Below are 23,903 nucleotides of genomic sequence, written 5' to 3' on the forward strand. Positions count from 1 at the left end.
CCATTCGCGTGAATTGCGACCAACACATTTCAGAAGAAGAAATCCAGGGGTCCGTTCAGTATTTACAAATTGAACAAGCAGCGCTCCTTGACGGACATTTTGGTAATTATTAAAACTATTTGTTTTATTTTGTAGTGTAAGACCAATTCCAGAATGTTCTGTTTTGCTCGTCTTATTCGTTTTAGGTGTAAAGTGGTGAAATAACCAACAATGCCAAAGTTAACCAAGCTATCTGGCGAAGTTTTAGGGTTTATCAGTGCGCGACACGTTTAATGCTCGTGTTTACATGTGAAAGAGCATACGGGACAAACGCTATCATGTTAAGAAGATGTTCTTTTAGTATCTGTGGAGATGCTTTTGGCAATCTTCATATTTAGCAATGGGTTAGCTATAGTGCTAACAGTTGTCAGGAGGGGAATGGTTACGGTAATCTTTTGATCATTTAGTAATGTAAACGATTGAAACATAAGACATAAGATATGTCAAGTCAGCTAAGATTGTTCAAATAAACAGGGATATTATCTACATTAACTAATAACATTGTCTCTACCTTGTGTCAGTTTATTAACCCCCATCAGGCATGTCAATCGTTTTTGTGAATTATGTATTGTATAAAAATGTTGAATTTTAGCATACACTGCCCTCCAAAAGTTTGGAAACACCCCTGGCAAAGTGTGGTTTTGGATGATATCAGCATAAATCCTTATAATTTTTTGGTGCAAATACATTACAGTAACTTGACATTATCATTGAAGACCAGCAATAATAATTTTAATTTTGATTACATAATAATGGCAATGTCAAAGTCAGACGTGCCCCTTTGCCAGCTGTGATGCTGGTTACTGGTTTAAACTTGGCCCAGGTTTGTAAAAGATTTTTGGGTCAGCACACCTTAATAGCTTCAACAATTGATTGCCGATTAAGTTTAGAATACAATGAACCAATCAGAACCCAGTTTAGATCAGATAGCTGCTAATGCTGGATATTTTGATGAATCGAAACTTTAATTTTTTTCTATGTATAAACTGATATATAATATGTTTTTGTTGTTTGTGTTGTCCCTTATCAGTGCAAAATTATCACAAATTAAAAAGGATTTATGCCAATAATGTCCAAAACCCCACTTTTCTAGGCGTTTCCAAACTTTTGGAGGGCAGTGTATGTGTACAGTGCTATAATTTAAGTTACATTAGCCTGTGTCTTTTATCGACAGTTTATCGAATAGTTCATTAAAAATCATATCAGTTAACCACAAAGCTCAAGGTATAGCATAGTTATTAATCTACATGGTTAGTTGACGCAATAACATGGTGCTTTTTAGTCAACATAAACATATCAGGGGTGTCCAAACTCGCTCACTGTCCTGCAGAGTTTAGCTCCAACTTGCCTCAATACACCTGCCTGGAAGTTTCTAGTATGCCTACTAGTAATATCTTGATTAGCTGATTCAGGTGTATTTAAAAGGTGAGTTCACCCAAAAATTTAAATTCTGTCATAAACTTGTTGAAGCATCAAAGTGTTAGTTGCATAGCTGTCTATGGCGGGATAAAAAGCTCTCAGATTTCATCAAAAACATCTTAATTTGTGTTCTGAAGATGAACGAAAGACTTACAGGTGTGGAACGACATGAGAATTTTCATATTTGGGTGAACTAACCCTTTAAGTGCGAACTGAAGGATAGACATGAAACTGCTTTTTTTAAATTCTTTCAAATAAATAATATAAAACTACAGGAATTATTCTGGTCACGCCAACTCTCACTATTAATTAAATATTAACTGTGACTTTTGCCTCAATAAACTCCTAATTACTTATTACTAAGTAGCTTATTAATACTTAGTAAAGTAGTTGTTAAGTTTAGGTATTGGGTAAGATTGAGGGTTGTAGAATATGGTCATTCAGAATAAAGTATTAATATATGCTTTTTAAGTACTAATAAACAGCCAGTATCCCATTAATATTCATGCTAATAACCAGCTAGTTAATAGTGAGAATTGGACACTAAACTAAAGTGTTACCATTATTCTTTTTAAAGGATTAGTTCACTTTTAAATAAAATTTTCCTGATAATTTACTCACCCCCATGTCATCCAAGATGTTCATGTCTTTCTTTCTTCACTTTAAAAGAAATGAAGGTTTTTGATGAAAACATTCCAGGATTTTCTCCTTATAGTGGACTTCAGTGGACTCCAAACGGTTGAAGGTCAAAATTGCAGTTTCTGTGCAGCTTCAAAGAGCTTTAAATGATACCAGGTGAGGAATAAACTGAAAAAAACTGTATATGCTTTATAAACGCTAATGATCGCCTTGCATGAGTTTCCGCTTTCCGCATTCTTCAAAAAGCTTACGCTGTATGTCCTACGCCTTCCCAATTCTACTTACAGAAAAAACGGAACTGGCGCTGCGTTCGTTCCGTAAGTTGGTTCCGTAAATTCCGAAATGAGCGATCGTCTCTCTAGATAAGACTCTTATTCCTCACCTGGTATCATTTAAAGCCCTTTGAAGCTGCACTGAAACTGTAATTTTGACTTTCAACCATCTGGAGTCCATTGAAGTCCACTATAAGGAGAATAATCCTGGAATGTTTTCATCAAAAACTAGGGTTGCACGATATATCGCATGAGATTGTCACGCGCATTTCGTCAGTCTATTAAATGCCGCTCCATTTGAAAGCAGGTGATGGCGATTTAGCGGTAATCAGGGAACCAGTTTTACTGACGAAATGCGCGAATATAAATGCGATATATCGTGCAGCCCTATCAAAAACCTTAATTTCTTTTCGACTGAAGAAAGAAAGACATGAACATCTTGGATGACATGGTGGTGAGTAAATTATCAGGAACATTTTTATTTAAAAGTGGGTTAATCCTTTAACTCACCAAAGTATTTAAATTGGGAAGGATACATAAAAACATGTATTTTAACATTAGACTTTAAATTTTGATGTTAAATCCACTATTATGTTATGTATAATTGTTCTACAGTCTATACACAGTATTTTGTTCAATTACATCAGAAATAACTGTAATTAAATTACAGAGAAAATAAGATTTACTTTACTTATTCAAGGGAAACTTACTTAGTAATTAGTTACACCCAACACTGATTATAATTAGTAGTAAGTACTTTACAAGTGCTTTAGTTTGTTAGTCAACAGATCAAAATAAGTGTACTTCTTTAAAGCGTGACAACAGATTATTAAAAAAAATTATTTAAAATGTGCTTTAAAGTAAAACTGCCATATAACTTAAAAAAATTACTTGCAGATATGTTTAAGATTTTAAGTACATTTCAAGTGCAGATATGATTAAAACATCAAGTTCAGTCTTTAAAATGTATCAGCCTAATTGTACCAATAGAAATGTAATATTGTCCAATACTGATATGGTCACCAACACTAGTCTTCAAGTGTGAGTCAAGATTTTTGGCTCTTTTTCTTATTTATGCCATTATTTGTTTAAATTCTGTTATTTCACCATGTTAAGAATATACTTAATGTTATAAAATAGTATCATCAATGTCATGTTTGTATTGTTGAAGTATAATGATTTTTTAGCTTTTATTGTGTCATAAAAGCAGATAAAATCAAAATTTTCATAATTTCATCTGCTCAGTTTGAAAAGTTGTTTATTGCATGCATAAACAAACTTTATTTATTTCCCTTTTCTGATATGACTGTGTGAAACCTCAGACGACTGCTCGACTCCCATCCTTCCATTCCATCTTTACTGTCTGTAGAGGCTTGACGATGGAAGTGTTAGATGATAGTGCCAGTGAAGACACAGGTGAAGCCAAGACTGCAGGCGCGCAGAGCCTGTATGCGGCTCTCGGCCTGTCATCAGAAGATGTGGACGCACTTGCTCAGATTCCAGAAAGTGAAATCAGCGTAGAGACCCTCCCTTATCTAATTATGCAGCTCAAGGCGAAAAGAGCCCATAAAACATCATCATCCACAGACACTGACCACAGAGGCAAGTCACAGGACAAGCTGAATACACCCGAGAGAAGCAGCAGCGACAGACGCAAAAGCCCCTTGTCTTCCAGCTCAGCGCGGCGCTCCGGGAGCCACGGGAGCCATGAGCACGAGCATCACGGCAAAGGGGAGGGTCACAGGAAAGTCGAGAGGTACTCGGGAGGAAGAAAGGACTTGAAATACAGGAAGTCATCCCGAGAAAGACAAAGTGGGGATCACATGGCTGTGGAGACAGAGTTTGGTGACAACCCAACGGTTTTCCCACACAAATGCTCTCTTTGCAAGTGTGTGCTGAATTCCATAAAGGTAAGTAGCAAAAATCGGAAAACAAAAGTGATAAAAGTGATGTGCTCATTGAATAAAAACAACAAAAACACCCAGAATAGATTAGAAAATATTGACACGATCTATTACCAGTGATTGAAAAGAGCTTACATTTATGACAGTAAATAAAACATTGGGAAGTGGAGGAATTCGAAAATACTGTGTGGAAAGTGTCTCAGACAAGACAAGAATGAAGCTATTAAAAAGGGTTTGTTAGGCACAACATACAGTGGAGTTTAATTATGGTTCCCTCATAGATTGATTAGGGGCCAATACAGCATCGCTTTATTTTGTATATAATAATATGTATTGATATTGTATCGATATTTTCAGGGAATTAATTTCTGCTTGCAATGGCGCGTATTGTGCGTAATCTTAACCTAAGATCCGAGCTTATAATGCGGAAAATAATAATTTTTTGAAATATTTCTTTCAGACTGTAATTTTACAAAAAGCGCATCTCTCTCTTTCTTGTGCACGCAGTGAGCTGTGTACAGGAAAGCACGTTCTTGCATGTTTTTGCGGTCCGTGTTTGTTAAACGTGTTAATTCGACACGCAAATAAACTTTCAACTGCAGCTAAACTGTCGCTTGTGATTAGAATCACAGAAGCTGTCTATATATATATATATAATCAAATACCATATCTATTCTGCCAGTGCACATCACGATTGACAAGACGGACAGCAGCAGTAAAACATGTGTCTAATGGTATATGAGAGGGTGAAGAAAGATGCATTAAAAAAACAGCCTGCATCATCATTACTGAGAGCTCACCTGCTGCATTACTGTTACTAGTTAAATACCCGTTTGAAATCAATTTGTCTTGCGTGTTTGTGTAGGCTATTTCACAATGAAAATATCTCCATAGCACCATCTAGCGTCCAAAATTATAAGCTGTTAATGGCAAATGTACACTGATCAGGCATAACATTATGACCACCTTCCTAATATTGTGTTGGTCCAACTTTTGCTGCCAAAACAGCCCTGACCCGTCGAGGCATGGACTCCTCTAGACCCCTGAAGGTGTGCTGTGGTATCTGACAGCAAGATGTTAGCAGCAGATCCTTTAAGTCCTGTAAGTTGTGAGGTAGAGCCTCCATGGATCGGACTTGTTTGTTCAGCACATCCCATAGATGCTCGATTGGATTGAGATCTGGGGAATTTGGAGGCCAAGTCAACACCTCAAACTCATTGTTGTGCTCCTCAAACCATTCCTGAACCATTTTTGCTTTGTGGCAGGAGCATTATCCTGCTGAAAGAGGCCACAGCCACCAGGGAATACCGTTTCCATGAAAGGTTGTACATGGTCTGCAACAATGCTTAGGTAGGTGGTACGTGTCAAAGTAACATCCACATGGATGGCAGGACTCAAGGTTTCCCAGCAGAACATTTCCCAAAGCATCACACTGCCTCCGCCAGCTTGCCTTCTTCCCATAGTGCATCCTGGTGCCATGTGTTCCCCAGGTAAGAGATGCACACGCACCTGGCCATCCACGTGATGTAAAAGAAAACGTGGTTCATCAGACCAGGACACCTTCTTCCATTGCTCCGTGGTCCAGTTCTGATGCTCACATGTCCACTGTTGGCTCTTTCGGCGGTGGACAGGGGTCAGCATGGGCACCCTGACTGATCTGCAGCTATGCAGCTCCAAACTGATGCACTGTGTATTCTGACTCCTTTCTATCAGAACCAGCATTAACTTCTTGAGCAATTTGAGCTTGTCTGTTGGATCGGACCACTCAGGCCAGCCTTCGCTCCCCACTTGCATCAATGAGCCTCGGCCGCCCATGACCCTGTCGCCGGTTCACCACTGTTCCTTCCTTGGAGCACTTTTGATAGATACTGACCATTGCAGACCGGGAACACCCCACAAGAGCTGCAGTTTTGGAGATGCTCTGATCCAGTCGTCTAGCCATCACAATTTGGTCCTTGTCAAACTCGCTCAAATCCTTACGCTTGCCCATTTTTCCTGCTTCTAACACATCAACTTTGAGGACAAAATGTTCACTTGCTGCCTAATATATCCCACCAATAACAGGTGCCGTGATGAAGAGATGATCAGTGTTGTTCACTTCACCTGTCAGTGCTCATAATGTTATGCCTGATCAGTGTATGTATTTTCTTATAACAACAATATAAATATGATTCATCACAAAATTACCTTTCATAATAATTTATTGAATACTGTCACCTTCGACTTGTTCATTAGGGTGTTAGTAAGTTTGTTCTTTGTAAACCGCTTAAAACAATATTGTAAAACAAATTCATTGAATTGAGTGTGAAAATATTAAAATGTGCAAACATTCTTATTGACAACTGTAATTCCGATTAAAAAAAAAAAAAATATATATATATATATATATATATATATATATATATATATATATATATATAAAAATGAGGAAGGAAAATCTTGAAAAAGGAAGGCATGAAGGAGATGGATATAAAGATGTGAAATGAACAGACTGAGAGCTTTATCTTATTAGATGAAAATATATGTGGACAAAGTTTTACCTTGGGGACATTTGCAGTTGAAAAGTAATACATTTCAATATATCATAATATGTTATCACAATACAATATCGCAATTTCCACCCCTAAGATTTATTGTTTATGGCTATTTTAAAGGTTCAGTGTGTGAATTTTAGGAGGATCTTTTGACAGAAATGCAATATAATTTACATAACTATGTTTAGAGTGGTGTATAAAGAACCGTTATGGTTTTTATTACCTGAGAATGAGCCATTTCTATCTACATACACCGTGGGTCCCCTTACATGTTAAGTCGTCATTTTGCGCAGGCATGTTTCTACAGTAGCCCAAAACGGACAAACTGCTCTACCGAACGTGTTTGCTTGACTGGCTACTCTCTTCTGTATCAGGCGACGACATATTTGTCCTGTGTTGGCCACTGTAGCTCCTCTTTATTGCATTTCGCAACCTCACCTCTAAAATTTACACACTGTACCTTTAAGACTTCAGGTGTGACTTAACCTGTCAGTTCTTAAAATCTTTGAATCCAACAAGTTCAAATAAGAAGAGAAAATAATCAAATGAGATCAACCTTATAATACTAAAGTATTTGTTTTACTGGGATATCCAAAATTGGCATTACCATATGGATAAGTATTCTCATATGATTATGTACAATTTTGGTCCTCCTGTCCACCTCTTGCAAAGTCAGCCATAATAATATATAGGCTAGTATTTGATTTGATTTTTTGTTTATTTTTGACAAAAATGTGTTTTACAAATTATTTGAAATGATCGTAATCTGTCATATCATAATCATTTCAAGTGTTCTGTTTTTTTTACTTTCAGACATGGAACGAGCATCTAGTAGGTTTCCGCCACAAATCACATGAATCACAGGCCTCTCCACGAACTTCTCGCTCATTTCCCTCTAAAAGACCATACAGCTCTGACCCTGTCGTATGTAAGGAATGCCCCTTTCACACATATTAATAAATAACAGAATTGCTCATTGTATCTATATTTGATAATGTTGCTTCCACAAAGAAAAATAATAATTTTTTTGTGTGTGTAAATCATTGTCATATTAAAATAATTAATAATTGAATTACTAATTATTTTTAAAGAGAATTAAAGACCCCAGAAAAGGGTTTTGTGGCTTTTAGTTGATACCTGTCAAAATGCTCTCATGATTGTGACATAAGTTAAAACCTATTGGTTTTAAGCCAATCCCTTCTGTATCGTGCTCCGCTACTTCCTGTTTCAAAAGCAAATTATAGAAGCTTGTTTCCGCCACTGAATATAAATTGTGAGTTTATATCACACAACTCTGACTTAAAACTTGCAATTGCAAGTTTATATCTCGCAGTTCTGAGAAAAGAAGTCAAAAATGTGTAAATATAAACTTGCAATTGCAAATTATAAAGTCAGAATTGTGTGATATAAACTCGCAATTGTGAGAAATAAAGTCAGAATTGTGAGATAAAAAGTCACACTTACCCTTCTTATTTTTTATTCAGTTGCGGAAACAAGTTTCCATAGGAAATACATCATCACATGAAAGAAAACTGGCTCATTAAGCCATTTCATAGGGTCTTTAAATTTTAATGAAAGAGATGTAATTCACTTTAATACTTGCATAGGGAACTGTAGAATATTTATAACAACAAAACAGTGATGATAATTTGATTTTTCTCGTTAAGGGGATCAGTTCATGTCCACCACATCAGACCGTTTATACCCTCCTAAGGTAAATTTATTGATACTGTTTTATTTTCATTTCCATTATTTATGCAGTCAATTCAGAATTTGTCTTGTGGCTTTATTATCCTCAGCCCAATACAAGAGTGGTCGTTGCCAAGTTTTCTATGGGCGCTGTGACCGTGGAGGAGCTTTTAGTGCTTGGCAAACCATTTGGCACAATTGTGAAGCACCTAGTGTTCCCAGCAAAGGTAATAACACACGACATTCTATTTTTACACAATGATGAACCGTTTTGTAATTTCATGACAACTTGCAAGCAACATTGTTTTGTTCACTATTGCTTTATTATTGTATTGTGATTAAGCAGTAGACTTTGACAGTGTCCTGTTATACTATAAAGGCCCGTTCACAAAAAGGACAATAACTACATAACGATAAAGTTCTAAAAATTGTTCGAAATGTAAAAGAATAGCAAAGTCCAAACTACAATTATAATGATAACAGCACAGAGAAACAATATCATTGGAATCACTTCCAGCACAAATTTTTCCAGTTGATGAACAATAAAAACATTAAAAACAGAGCGTTATTTTGGTGTGGATGCTAATCGATCTTTATAGTTATCATTCTTTGTGTGAACAGGCCTTAACTCTTTCTATAATCTTTACTCTTATTACAAAATTTTATTAAACTCCCCTTTTCTGCACCAGTCAGTTCTCACCACAGTTTTGAAAAAAGCTACAAAAGTGGGAGTGGCTTCTGATTCAGACAGACTTATTTCACTCTTTGAGTTTAAAGCATCAAAGCTTCAATTACACGCAACACAACATACAATGCCTCGCATCTTTCTCACCCTTTTCACCACTGATGTGTTTGCATCCCTGCACATAACACATAAGAAAATTTAGTTTAGGAATTCATGACCCTTTAAAGGGTTAGTTCACCAAAAACTAAATATTGTAATCATTTACTTGCACTCATATTGTTCCAAATCTGCATGTTGTGTTCCAGAAATCAGTCACACTCTTAAAAACCCTCTCAATGTTTTTTAAAGGTGCATTGATATTGTTTGCTGGGTAACAGGGTTTTTTGGAGTTTAGTTCTCACAAAGAAGCTCAGAATATGGTCAGTCACTTCCAGTTGAAACCTGCCTTCATCAAGGAGAACAGAGTCGTCCTCTACTTATCACCAACAGTGGAAGGCATCCATGTGAGTAGGAAGCCCACAAATCACATCCTATATACTTTCACAATCTTTAAAAGTCTATCCACTTATAATGTATTTCCTAAACTGTTACATATTTCATGGGTATTTCTGATTGGCAGTCACCACCCAAGTTTGATGAGCCTTCACAGAAACGAACAAAACGTTCAAATGCGCCGTCTGTGGTTTGTTTTTCACGTCTGCCTCTCGGCGAGGGCGTTGAGGCTGAGGTACTAGAGCTCGCAGGCATGTTTGGTGAGGTGTGGCAGTCAAAGTTCACAGACTGTAAGGTAAGGTTACTGTCCTGAATTAAAACTCAAAAGACAGTACTGTAATGAATGTTGTGCTCTTTTAAAGTACAAACTAGCGCTCACAGCTTTTAATATGACATTATAATCTATCTGTTAACTGTCAATATATATGTTTAATTAATTTCATGTGTTCATTTGACAGCCCTTATACAAACACATCACTGTTTTTGTGTGTGTGTTCAGGCTTTGATAGAGATGGTTGACTGGCGTGATGCTGACATCATGGTGAAGTATTACTACAGTAACCCACTGAGGATTCAAGGCAAAAGTGTCAAAGTGGCCATGTCCCACATCACAAGCCTGAGGTAAGAGACTTCTGATATCTCGAGCCATAAAAAGGTGTTTAGAAAAAAACTGTGCATCTGATGAAATAATAATTTTTCAAAGCAAGGTACACAAAAGGGACTCACACTATATATGTACACCGTGTGCAGAATTATTAGGAAAGTAGATTTTCTGATCATATTTTTTTCTAGGTACATTTTACCAATTCCAAACCACATTAATCTTAACTCCTTAAGCCAGTGCACCGCCCCTTGCAAAAAAAAATCATAATCAAATTACTAAGGAACCACTGACAGTAATAACACAAAGTAGGTATCATCTTAAAGAAACTCAGCATCCAACAATTTTGTTCAACTTTTTATGAGTGCCGAGTCATCCCACTAAACCTGAGAGTACCGCCCGCGGGCGCCACTTAGCTACATAAAAATTAATAATCATATTTTTCAAAACTACTACAATCTTTTCAATCTTGATCAACACAAAATAGGTGTCCTTTGAAAGCTTAGAGTCTGAACTTTACAATGAATGCAGCCAATTTGATTAACTTTAATTTTTTGTACTATGTACTGCAATGTGTCAAAAACATCATACAGCTCAGATAATCATGTGTCATGCATCATTTGAAAGGTCTCGTAGAGTAGAATACAACAAGCATAATTGTTTTTGGCTTTGACTAAACTTGAGCGAGATTTTGTACGTGAAGCCCCTCAAGACCCATATGTAAATAATAAACTGATGCGGCATTTTATCACGTTTTTGCTCATAACTTCGTGAAACATTTTATATATATATAACATGTTGTATTTTGAAGTGACAGGAGAGAGAGTTCACTCACATGTATCACTTTCTGTAATTTACAGATTTTAATTTAGTTTTTACTACACTGTTAATAGTTAATGTGTTTGTGTATATAAGATAACAATCAATAAATGAATAACAAAAATAATTCCTAAATTTTGGAGCATCCTGGTGGGCCTTAATGTTTGAAATACTCTGCACCCCTCATAACGGCACCTCCATCTGTCCCTCACAGCTTAATTCACGTCAAATTACATGTAGCTTTTTTTTCTCACCATGAATATATCTTGGGTAGCTGGCATGGCTTTAAACTATAAACAAACAAACATATAGATTTTACTCTAATTAAAGTCCATTTACTCCCTGCAAAGTAACGTTTTGCATATTTTTATTTTAAATAAAAGCATCTCTGAGGCATGCCACCATCAATTCCATTTGTCTTGTTTTCCTTCCTGTCATTGCATATATATATATATATATATATATATATAAAATTATGTGTGTGTGTATATAGATGCATGCTTAATTTATAACGCATTTATAACCACAGAATCAAAAACTGTTTCAATCAAATTCAGACTTTTCCTTTAAATCAAATGTCAAAACATTTCTAAATGTTACTGTGTAAAGTTGCATTAAAAACTGTAACATTTTTAAAATAACATACTGTCCTAAATTTAACCAAAAAAAACAGTGTTTTGTATAAAGGCATGGAAATTAATAAAATTATTAAGTAATGCAATTTCTGTAGTCAATATGAATTGATTACTGATTACTGGATAAGCAAATCCATTTTTTCAAAAAAGGTTAGAATTCTGAAATATGATGAAACAAATGAAAAAACTGTTAACAGCCTCCAAAAGCAAGGACTTCAGTGTATTAACTGATATAACTTGTATAACTGTTAATTTTAAAAATTGATTTGTGCATTAAAGATATTAACTGTTTTAAGCATAAACCTTCAGAATAAGAGTTTTTTTAAATTATGAGAAACTTTCAGTTTATATAAATATTTGACTGTTTAATATTTAGGTCCTGTGGCCACACTTTTAAAACTGTATTTTAACATTTATTATGTTGCAGTGCCAAGGGGCAAGACTCATTGTAAGTATCTTACTGTAAACAAGATTTAAAAATTGTCATTTATTCATGCATGATTCATATTCATACCTACCCTTAACCTGTAAATGAGTTTCACATCAAACTAGAGCCAAATACGTTAATTTCAAGTGACGCATGTTTTGGGAAATTAAGAGAAAAAAGTGAATCATATGCCTCCAAAACTGTGACATATTACCTGGATATGGAATTGTTTGATTAATCACAGAGGCTGTAAGTAGAGCTTATTTTAAAAATGTCCTTAATAGAAAACATTTTTTTTTCCCTCAGAGAAAACAGTACAGAGCCTCCGTCCAGAAAATCAGACTCAAGCAAACACAGCAGACAAAGAGACGAGTCAACGTCTAGCAACAAGGACAAAGGCGACAGCTCTAACCAGGAAGGCACAGAGAAAGAAAACCAGTTAATGCAAAGTGAAGACAAAGCGCTCGATAATGAGGAGGGAATTCAATTGGAGGATGAACCTGGGCTGCTTGAAGAGAGAACAGATGACACTGTGGTTAATACAGAGGAGGAAGATAAAAAGGGAGAGGAGGAAAGGATGGAAGAAGAGGAGACTACTACTGCTGAGGAGGACAACAACAGAGAGAGAGATTCAGAGCAGAATCAAGATGAACAGGTTAGTCTGACACTGTACCACCCAAAACACCTCAAAGGGGGAGTTTTTTTTTTGTGGTTTTTTTTTAAGTTAAAATGCATTTTATCTGAGTTTAACATGCAAACAGCTATAAGCTAGCCATTCACAGGTTGACTAGAGTGTAAACACTGTTGCCCTATGATGATCTCAGAACATTACTCTTTTTGTCAGTGCATCCAATTGTGTATTCATAGCAGTTACCATTCCCATCTCAATGCTGGTTCAAGATTTGAGCTGTTTAAGATCATTTTCTTGATGTTTAATGTCCCCAGAACATCAGATATCTGATGTTGTCTATGGTGTCTGTAGAGGCACTAAACCCATATAACCCATTTTTTTTCTCCCCATATGTAGTAGTGCTCATCACTAATAATACTAATTACACGAATACACAATTATTATTAGTGAGTTTTAACTTCAAAGCAACACAAAAACAGCTGCAAATATCACTGTTCAAAAGTTTGGGGTAAGAAATGTTTAATTATTTATTTTATTTTTATAAATTACAAGGCCACATTAAATTGATCAGTAAAATATTGGAGTAAAGATGCTGAAAATTCAGCTTTGCCATCACAATAATAAATTGTTTTGAAATGTTTTCAGATAGAAAAGTTACTTTAAATTGTAGTAATATTTTGCATTATTCATTTTACTGTGTTTTTCATGTAATAAATGCAGCTGTTGCTTATGTGACCAAAAGCAACTTCTTAAAAAAACATTCTAAAAAATCATACTGACCCATTCGTGGACGCTACTTTAAAAAGCATGATTGCTCTATTAAAGTTGTACAAACACGGGATGCTATTAACAACTTAAATTAGATCCTTCAGTTGGCTTAACCAAAATCCATAAACAGAAATGACCATAATAAAAAAAATAAACAGACAGCTTTGGGGTGAAGCAGCAGCAGTGAAGAAACTACATACAGGCCAATATGTGTCAGCATAAAGACTAAAGCCACTGGTATTAATGGGACAAAACAGAAAGGTACTGAGTGCACAGTGCACTTTTAAGAAAATTAATTATTTTGTGCTCCCGAAGAATACTGTAAATAATGACTAATGTGTAAATGAGTTTCACAATTGTTTCAACACTTCTGCACCAGTGGAACTCCATCAACCACAAACTATAAATGTACCAATTTATCTGGATTCAGTCAGATTTACTATATAGAAAAGTGCTGTTTGTGTACTTGCATCAAATATTTCCGGTATTACCAATTACCTGCATTACAAAAAATTGTGTTGATTGATTTGTTGAAAAAGTATATTTTCACATAATTTTTTTGCTGTGCTAGTATGTGTTGAATAAATAGGTTTGGCATGAAACTGTGCTTTTTATGCAGGAGATGTAAATAACGTGACCTGTAATATGGGTGTCAAAATAAATGCATCCGATTTATGTGTGGTGTGAAGGATTTTAGTGAACATGAATTATGACTTTTTGAATATATGCAGAAACAACATGAACATTCATTTTGATGCAGTGTGACTAAAAGCAATGTGTGTGCTTTTATGTCTCATTTCTCCAGGATGATGCAGAATTTCCAGAGAACATAGAGGATTTTGTTACATTAGATGAGCTGGACAACACTGCAGGGTGTGATTCAGCTTTAGGTGAGTACAATTAAAAACAGCTCCTGATATATATTAAATCACTTAAAGGTGTCATATCGTAACTTCAAATGTTAGTTTCTTGCACCACAAGAAACTGTGCAATAATTCTCAACATCAGAAAAGCCCACTTTTTAGAGCCAAATGTTTTTGATAAATGACTTTTTAGACTGGGAAAGAATGTTTACCGTATGTTTACACAGTACATCAAACTTGTAAAGTTGCAATGAAATGAAAGTAGCAACATATCTTTTCTTCTGTATTGTGATGTATCTGAGTGAAATGGATTATTGAACGAAGGAAAGCCTTGGTTTAATATACTGATTGTTAATTGGATGAAGGAAGATCTAAATGCAGTCAGTTGTAAGAAAGGGCTGTTTTTTTTGCAGACTAAAGTATTGGAGAAGTCAGAGAAGTGAGAAGTCTGTAATTTCACCAGAACATCAAGTTTTGACATTTGATTAAATATTTTTTAGGTCAAAACACATTTTTAAAAATGAAATGTATACATGGATGATTCGTTCACAACAAGATCATTAACATGCATTTAGCAAATAGTGACTTCATTTCATGTCGACTTTTAATTCCAATGATCATGGACAATTCTTCATGATATGACTCCTTTTAATATGATCCTTTTATTCTGTGACAATAACACTTTTCCCCATTTATTCCAGAATCCTCTGTGTCACAGGTAAGAATCACATCTCTCATTTTCCTTACCTTAGTTGTTGGATGTTTTTGAACATACTGTATATATTTCTAGTTCAACAGTATGAAAAATAGCAATGTGTATTTTTCCGCGCACGCTCACAGGATGGTAAAGTAGTGGTGGTTTGGCCTGTAAAGAAGACACCTGACTTGATGAAGGATCTTTGCAATCTGGCTGCACCCTTTGGCAGTATGGTGAAACATACTTTGTCCATGTTCAAACAAGAGGTTAGTGTTATGTGTTTGCATTTGGTTGGGTACAAATATTAATTTTTCTTTAAATACAATCTTTATTTGAACATGTTTTCACTGTTTTTAGTGGATGGGTGAAACATTTTACTAAACATTATTTGTATTTAGTCATTTATAATGTTATCAAAATATATTAAATAACCATAATATGTTGAACAATAATGTTTTTTTTATTATTATGAATAATACAGTAACAGTAGTACACAGGACTCTATTCTTAGTGTGTGGAAGCATAACTAAACGTAACGTTTGTGTGTGAATTTTCTTACTTATATAACATTTAGGAAAGGTTGAATATTTTAACATTAGTTGACATGAACTTAGAAAAATAATACCTTTAGTATGTTTATTGACCTTGTTTAATTAGTATTTAAAAAATGTTACTTTCTCTATGAACTGCATTTTTAAAAAGCAATTTTTAAATTTTTTTGTTAAAAACAATAGACAAGTTTGCATTAGGGAATGCACTTGTGTGCTAAAACCCTGCAAAAAAATAATTAATTGCAAATATGCAAGTGTCAACATAAAGTAAAATTAAAGCATAAGGCCTTGTGATTAGCAAAACAGCTGTTGTTAGTACTCTCAATAGTTATTTTGTCTTTTAAACATATTACCACATATGATTTCAGTTTTACTAATCACAGTTATCAAACAATTTTCGAGTTTTGCCTTTAGACGTCATGTATGTATTCTTGTGTGCGTGTGTGTTCTTCTAGGCTATGATTGAACTGGAAACAGTTGAAAAAGCCCAAGAAATGGTGCGGTTCTACAAAGATCACAAGGCAACGACATGTGGCAGACCGGTTTCTGTTACCATGTGCCGTACCATGAAATCAATAGAGGTATTGTGTTAAGAAATCATCCTAGACAGAAAAACACACCATTGACATCCAATTTATCAGTGATCACATTATTTCAGTCAATATAGTGATAATGTCACTGCTTCCCTTGATTCACTACAATAAAAGAGAAAGAAAATTATTTTGTTTACCTGTAAATTATGATTTATTTTCTCCATAATCCCACAGAAGGAATTGTTTAGAAGAATGTTAATATTGCAGTTGTACACATTCACAAGAAAAACAAGAAAATTTACAATCTGATATATTTGAAATTTGATCATAGATAAATATAGATATCAATAATCAATCTATAGATTATAGATATCAGTAATATAGATATCAAAAAACACATCAGTCAATACATGTGTGTTGAAATTTCTTTTCTTAAGATATACGAGGTAAAATATATATATTTTTTTTTTTTGGTGAGTGTATTTTGAATGTTGTTTAGGAAAAATAGAATATGTAAACATATTGTAAAAGAATATTGTATTCAGAAAATATTCTGACCCCTTCATTTTTCATGTTATGTTGCAGCCTTATATTAAAATGCCCTGATTTTTTTCAGTCTACACTTCATACCCATAATGAAAAATGAAAAAATGAAAAAAACAAAAATAGATATATTAAAAGAAAAATCTAAAATAGCATGTTGACATAAGTAACTCAGTACTTGAGTTGAAACACCTTTGGTGATTACAGTCTCAAGTCTTTTGAGTTTGATTTGAGGATCCACGGGAATGCAGACCTCTACAAGATGGCTACACAATGGATGACACTCCTTTTATCATTGAGATGGAAAAATAAAAGGTCACAGTTCACCAAAATTGAACTTGGGATCGCATCGAAATGTGAAACTTTTTCACATGCACTTGTGTTTCTGGGCTCCATCATTCATATGTGTAGGAATGGAAGTCAGTGGAATGGAAAATGTAGTTGGACCGCCATTTAAGGCTGCAACATAACAAAATGTAAAAAAAATGAAGGGGTCTAAATACTTTCTGAATGCACTACATGTTGGCTGTAGGAAATTATGGACAGTGCGATATTCATCGGTAGCCTCAGGCAGCCACATGCAGCAGTGATCCAAAGTATGTGCAGAGCATACAGTATATAGTTTGGGCACACAGGAAGTAAACTTTCTGAGGAAAGAATACATGAACAACAGCAGAGAATTTGTCTTTATGAAAATAAAAATGCTTATTTTTATCAGTTTTTAGGCCTTTTTTAATTTTTTAATTTTTTTTTTACACAAGAAATGTGTATGCACGTGTATTTTTGGTGACTGATTGATGGAATTACATGAGGGTATGATGACATAATAATAATAATGACATAATTCTTCATTCTGTGAACTGTTCCTTAGCTTATATTAATGACTGAACAAATGCTGTAGTGTTGTCAAAAGTATTGACTGTCAGTACCAAGTCGTTACTGAAATTTTAAAAATGTGACGATACCAGCATTTCCCCCTAGCATTTTGAGTGTTGTTGAGTGGATTCTTAAACGCCTCTGATTTGCCATTGTGTTCACACACTCAACAGATATGTCTGTGATTGGCTACAATGATCAATGCTTCAAAAACATGTTGTATATAGACACCTTTGACACTATTCTCTGAGCGCTTTCACAGATACACATGGGAGCATTTGAAAGCAGGTGTCTATCAGCGGATCCGTCTATCAGCAGATATATTAGGGATCCGCCTTGATCATTATAGCCAATCACAGACATATCTGTTGAGTGTGTGAACACAATGGCCAATCAGAGGTGTTTAAGAATCCGCTCAACAGCACTCAAATTGCTAGGGGGAAATGCTGTTAATTTCACATTTTTAAAATTGTAGTACTGACTTGGTTCCAAAATCGGTACTTTTGAAAACACTAGTCATTGTACAAAATAGTGGTGTAGTTACGTACTTTTGTAGGCCAAAATGGAAGTTAGCATCACCCTGGTTCCCTCAACAAAAACCAATAGGATTTTTTTCCATGGGCTTTTGGATTATTGCCAGAAATAAGCTCTGTGACTAACGAAAGTTTATGATTCTTATGTTTTGTCAATCATGATAATCTTCAAATTTTATGAATTTTGAAGCCTAAATACAATCAGAAGAAGTCAAAAGCTAAATGAAGGCTATAAACGAACTACACCATGGTAACATGACTTCAATGTCACCACCATTAAGCTCTGACAACTTTATTTAAAACTAGGGCTGTCAACCGATTAATCGCATACAAAATAAAAGTTTGAGTTTGCATAATAGATGTGGGTGTACTGTGTGTAATAAAAATGTATATATAAATGCACACAAATTAATGTATATATTTAAGAGAAATATGTTATTTATGTACAAAATATTTGTATTTAAATATAATATAAATTATATAAAAATATAAATGAATACAAATACTTGTAAATCTTTCTCATGTATATACATGAATGAGTTTGTATTTATATATACATAATAATTACACAAAGTACACCCACATATATTATGCAAACTCAAACTTTTATTTTGTATGCGATTAATCGTTTGACAGCCCTATTTAAAACCATTTTCCCTGAAAGTTTGAGTTAGAATAGTTTGTGAGAGCACGATTATGAACGCTTCAAGGCTATGAAGGCGAATAGTGAGTAGATGAGTTTACCTGTTCGGTGTGATGTTTAATATCCCCAACAACCCCTGAAGTCCCACATTGACACTTGTTAGCAACCGCCTTTTTCAAGAGGAGTAAAAGATTTAAAAAATCACAATGTGGCATTACTGATGGACAGTCAAAACAAAATTTATTCAGACACTTTGAAGATTTCATTCATTAATATAGTTTATTCACTATAGTTATCAGATAACTCTTAAGCAAAACATGAACGGGTCAAAGTGTCTGAATAATTTTTGGTTCCAAATGTTTATAATTTTCACTCTATTTTTGTGTACGTCACATCTTACTTTTTTGCTATCCTCACTTACATAAATGAACTATAGTAACCTGCACCCACTAGAAAAATGCATCAAAAATATAAAAAATGTCTGAATAATTTTTGGTTTGACTGTATTTTATGTCGTAGGATAAAACATAAAAATGTCTTGAGCTTGTGTTCACTACTGACCTTAATTCATGCATTGAACCAAAAACCCATTGACTGAGACGAAGGAACTGGAAGTGTTAACTCATCCCTGCAGCACTTTATTAAACTAAAATGATTGTTGTGGTTTCAATCCCTCACACCCTTTTTAGAGCCCTAGTGGGAGATCCATTTTCATCAGCTGTCTTCCCAACCAGAGATTTCGGCAGAAATACACAAAGGAATCCCTTTTAGCTCTGGTTAAGCCCTTTGGAAGACTGACTGCCTACTCTCTATCCAAGCATCAAGCAACGGTATGTATCCACACATTTTCACCTCATCACTATCTACGACGAGCAGCACAGAGTAGAAAGGCATCGCAACCCATTTCTGCTAATTATTTTTCCTGAGCCGTCCCTTTCTTGTTCCTTCTCAGTGTTACATGCAGTTGGACAGTGCAAAGGCAGCTGAACAGATGGTTGCGCAGTACAGTCGGCGGCCTTGCATATTTTGGGGGTCGGTGCTGAAGATAGCCATGAGCAGGAAAGCGGACTCTCTGATTCGATGGTAGGTGAATGTGTCTCAGTCATTTCAGTGCAACTCTGAAATCATGTTTTCATTAAAACCGTTGTTGAATAAAGTGGATGCACAAATGACAGTTGGCCTCAACAATATGTTAGCACTTTAAAATGTTATTGTAGCAGTAGATATCAAAATATCTGAGAAAATGGATTCTGCAAACATCATGCTTTCTTATAATGACTTTATTCAACAATATCTAGTGAGGGGTGATTTCAAAACACTGCTTCATGAAGCTTCGAAGCTTTACAAATCTTTTGTTTCGAATCAGTGGTTCAGAGCGTGTATCAAACTGCCAAAGTCACGCCCCCAGAGGTGAACCGTTGAAATTTCAAAACCCTCATGACACAATGAAGCCTCGTTTACTGAAATCATGTGACTTTGGTGCTCCAAATCCCTGATTCAAAACAAATGATTGGTAAATCTTCATGAAGCAGACTTTTTTTGGTGCACAAAAAGTATTCTCGTCGCATCATAACATTAAGGTTGAACCACTGTAGTCACATGAACTGTTTTAAATATGTCTTTAGTAGCTTCCTGGGCATCTGAAAGTGTTTATTATCTTGCTGTCAATGGAGGCCTCACTGAGCCATCGGATTTGATCAAAAATATCTTAATTTATTAACTGTGGACATTAACTGTCCAGATATTTTGCCTTTAGTTCGAACACTTTTTTTAAAATAAACAAAATACTTTCTTGGTACGTTTAGGGTGTGTTCACACTTGTAGTTCAGTTTGCATATTATTATTATCATGAATTAAAATGACTATTAAATGAATAAAAATATATTATATACAAAACTATATTATAACAAACTTGAAACCCTTTGTTTTGTTTATTCAGATTTCAATAATCAGAAGAAAATGTCTAATTAATTAAATGTAATCATTAATTGTAGATTAGATTAACAACTTATTTAATCATTAATAATTGATTAAAATTAAGAACAATAGAGTCCTATGAATTGTATTTCTTTGATGTTCTTTTGCATGTATTTTTTATGTTAATTTGTGACAACCCTTGTGAAATTAACAAATCATTTTCTTTAGTGACATGTTCAGTTTTGTTCTCTATTGTTATAGGAGATTTCATTTGGAGCATGACACTGAGGAGAAAGAGCTAAAAAAGGAAGAAAAAACAGTTAAACCAAGCTCTGAAAAAACAGAAAATGACCAGGAAATCAAGAGTGGCGCAAAGGAGGTGAACATCACACACGTTGGACACATTTGACTAAATCTATTCTCATGATCTTAGAAACATTTGATTGATTGATCAATTGATTGATTGATTGATTGATCAATTGATTGATTGATTGATTGATTGATTGATTGATTGATTGATTGATTGATTGATTGATTGGACGATTTATTGGACGATTTATTGGACGATTGATTGGATGATTAAATGAACACTTAATGGAACTTTATTATCCACCAATATGGACATTTTAATTTGGTTTCTCAAAAAATGTCATGCTTAAATGCAGATCTAGAATTTTGATTTACATTTTCAAACGATTTGAAAAGAAAGGAAGAGCAGCCAACTGTCAGTCATATATGGTATCTCTTTCAATACTGATTAAAAAGAGAAAATATGTGTTTGCAGAACCAGCAAAGTTCTTTACCGGATTGTGAAGGTGTTGGTGGGGATTCAGTTTGTGAAGAAAAGGGTTCGGAAGAGGTTACTCTACAGGACAAAGCCCCTTTGAGCCCTGACCATCAACCTGACCAGATTGTGGGTAAGTCCATCACACACTTACTTGTAATAGATTCAATCAATGCCTTATTATAACCACTGGAGCTTCATTTAAAATACGCAAAAATAAAGTGCTACTAAAAGTAACACTTGTAGTAGTGTGTTTACAGTTTAGTCTTTTTCTAATGGTTTGAAATATTTATGCCAACGGATTGCGGTTAAATCCTATATCAGAAAACACCTCTCCGACCTTATTTCAGGTGTGAACTACGTCATCCCAGTAACTGGTTTCTTCTGCAAGCTGTGTAACATGTTCTACACTGATGAGAACAAAGCAAAATCCGAGCACTGCCGCAGCCTGGAGCATCACAACAACTTCAAGGTGACTGCAGTAGAGTTAGAAATTGTCTGTGAAAAGTCTTTTGTTCTCCACCTGTTGTTTTGTAACCCTGTTGCTCCAATGAGCATTTTTTTGTGTGGATAAACTTCTATTTTTGCTTTGATTTTCAGCTCAAACATGCCGAAGTAGCAGAACCGGCTGATGGACACCCTGATGATTGAGTGAGGAAAAGGGTGATCATGAAAAGACAAAGACATTGTACTTTTGATTCATTATGTTTTTTTATTTGTTTTCATTCCAGTTAGTTTCCATATTCTTTCTGTTCAAATGTTTTGTTTTTGAAAGCGCTTCAAGAGTGACTGTGTGAGAGAGAGAAATGCGTGTGGACAACATTGTGAAATCATTGTAATGGTTTGGATGTGTATCAGTAAACAGAATGAAACTGTATATCAGCTGAAGGAGAGTGTTACACTAAGCTCTTGAAATAAACTCAAGTTTGTTTACTGTCACCTGTATCATAGTATGCAAGCTTGTCCATTTCCAGCTTGGTTACCTTTAGTTATGCAAGCCTCTCCAGTGGTCATGATCTGTAATGAAACAGTGTGAGTGTGTGTGTGTGTGTGTGTGTGTGTGTGTGTGTGTGTGTGTGTGTGTGTGTGTGTGTGTGTGTGTGTGTGTGTGCGCGCACAACATAACACTAATCAACATCTAAAATGGTGCAACCTCACAGTATTGGCTTTGAATAATTTGTAAAGAAATTAGCCTTGACATCATTAATGAATGCGTGTACAATTTTCCATCAATTTAAAAAAATGCTACAAATGTATCTAGCCACAAACCAATACATTGTCTGTGAAGGTCAAAATGAAATGAATGTGCAACGATTTGTACAAATAGAGGCACATTTGTGAATAGTTATTTTCTTTTGTGTAAAAGTATCATCTGTGCCGACAAACAAAGGAAGATGTTCTGATTCAAACACGAAGTGAACACAAACAACTGCTAATGAACAGCAAGATACAATTGTGACAGTTATTGTATTGATAGATATTTGTGCACGCATTTAAAAGTTTAGACTAATTTCATCCCGTGTCTAGTGCTCTCTTTTCAATACAATCAAACCCTGTTGAGTCAAAATAGCTATGTTTACATGCAACAAAATAACAGATTGAAAAGACTTCATATAAACACCATGCTTGATCCAAATTCGTGATCAGATTGAAAGGGCTAATGCAGACCTGAAATAATCTGATCAATAGGGCAAAAATGAAGCATGTAAATGCTTGAATTGGACTCTTTTCCAATCTGATTTAAAAAAAAAATAAAAAATACCTTGCATACATGTGCAGTGTCAGCAGGGGTTTAGGGCCCTATGAAATCAGTTTTATTTTTTCCCAAATTCCATTTTTATTTTTTTCCGAATTCTGTTTTTTCCATTTTTATCTTTTTGGACATAAAACATACAATTTAACAACAATGTATTAAAAGTTTAACAAAAAATAATTTAAGGCCCTATGAAATCTGCTGTATTTTATTTTTCTCAAAATCCGTTTTATTTTTACCAAATTCTAGATTCCATTTGAATGATTTAATTAAATGTTAATAATCAAAATGCGTATTTAATTAATTGAATTCATAAAAACTTTTTTTTTTCTTTTCATTTTTATGAAATGTTTTGTTTTTGTTCTTTCAGAAATTCTGTGTTGTGTATTTTAATTTTTCTGGCAATCAAATTAAGGCATAAAACATTAATTTAATTTATCGTTTAATCATATGATATTAAACAAACTTTTTTGTCAAAGTGCTGCACAAATTGAAACATGGAAGAAAATTTGTGATTATTCCCTAAGTTAAATAAGTTTTAATAATAATTTATTATTGTTGTATTATTATTAAATTGAGACGTAGCTAAATTCTACTGTACAACAGTAATATATTTCTGTCACAATTTCTTTAAGTTAAACCAAACTTTTATTTTG

The 23,903-nt window shown here is 34.6% G+C and overlaps 1 protein-coding gene across 4 annotated transcripts; it reads left to right on the plus strand.

Moving 5' to 3' along the window:
* The first annotated feature begins 14 nt into the window (after positions 1-14).
* On the plus strand, positions 15-23,875 carry zgc:152816 (uncharacterized protein LOC777712 homolog). 4 transcript variants are annotated; one of them, XM_067407857.1, is made up of 20 exons: positions 15-102; positions 3,692-4,279; positions 7,621-7,735; positions 8,475-8,521; positions 8,607-8,723; positions 9,559-9,684; positions 9,801-9,968; positions 10,173-10,294; positions 12,156-12,176; positions 12,462-12,810; positions 14,360-14,444; positions 15,119-15,135; positions 15,258-15,380; positions 16,121-16,246; positions 19,483-19,623; positions 19,746-19,876; positions 20,972-21,089; positions 21,495-21,627; positions 21,845-21,966; positions 22,095-23,873. In XM_067407857.1, exons 2-20 carry the CDS (start codon positions 3,749-3,751, stop codon positions 22,143-22,145), a joined length of 2,643 nt encoding a protein of 880 aa, XP_067263958.1. In that variant the 5' UTR covers positions 15-102; positions 3,692-3,748; the 3' UTR covers positions 22,146-23,873. The 4 variants fall into 4 exon arrangements, with proteins under 4 accessions (XP_067263958.1, XP_067263961.1, XP_067263960.1 ...); XM_067407859.1 differs by lacking the exon at positions 15-102 and adding an exon at positions 1,260-1,464 and having other exon boundaries at positions 22,095-23,874; XM_067407858.1 differs by lacking the exon at positions 15-102 and adding an exon at positions 2,134-2,253 and having other exon boundaries at positions 22,095-23,874.
* The last annotated feature ends 28 nt before the right edge of the window (positions 23,876-23,903 follow it).

The sequence above is a fragment of the Chanodichthys erythropterus genome, chromosome 13 (genome assembly GCF_024489055.1).
Source record: "Chanodichthys erythropterus isolate Z2021 chromosome 13, ASM2448905v1, whole genome shotgun sequence".
NCBI classification, from domain to species: domain Eukaryota; kingdom Metazoa; phylum Chordata; class Actinopteri; order Cypriniformes; family Xenocyprididae; genus Chanodichthys; species Chanodichthys erythropterus.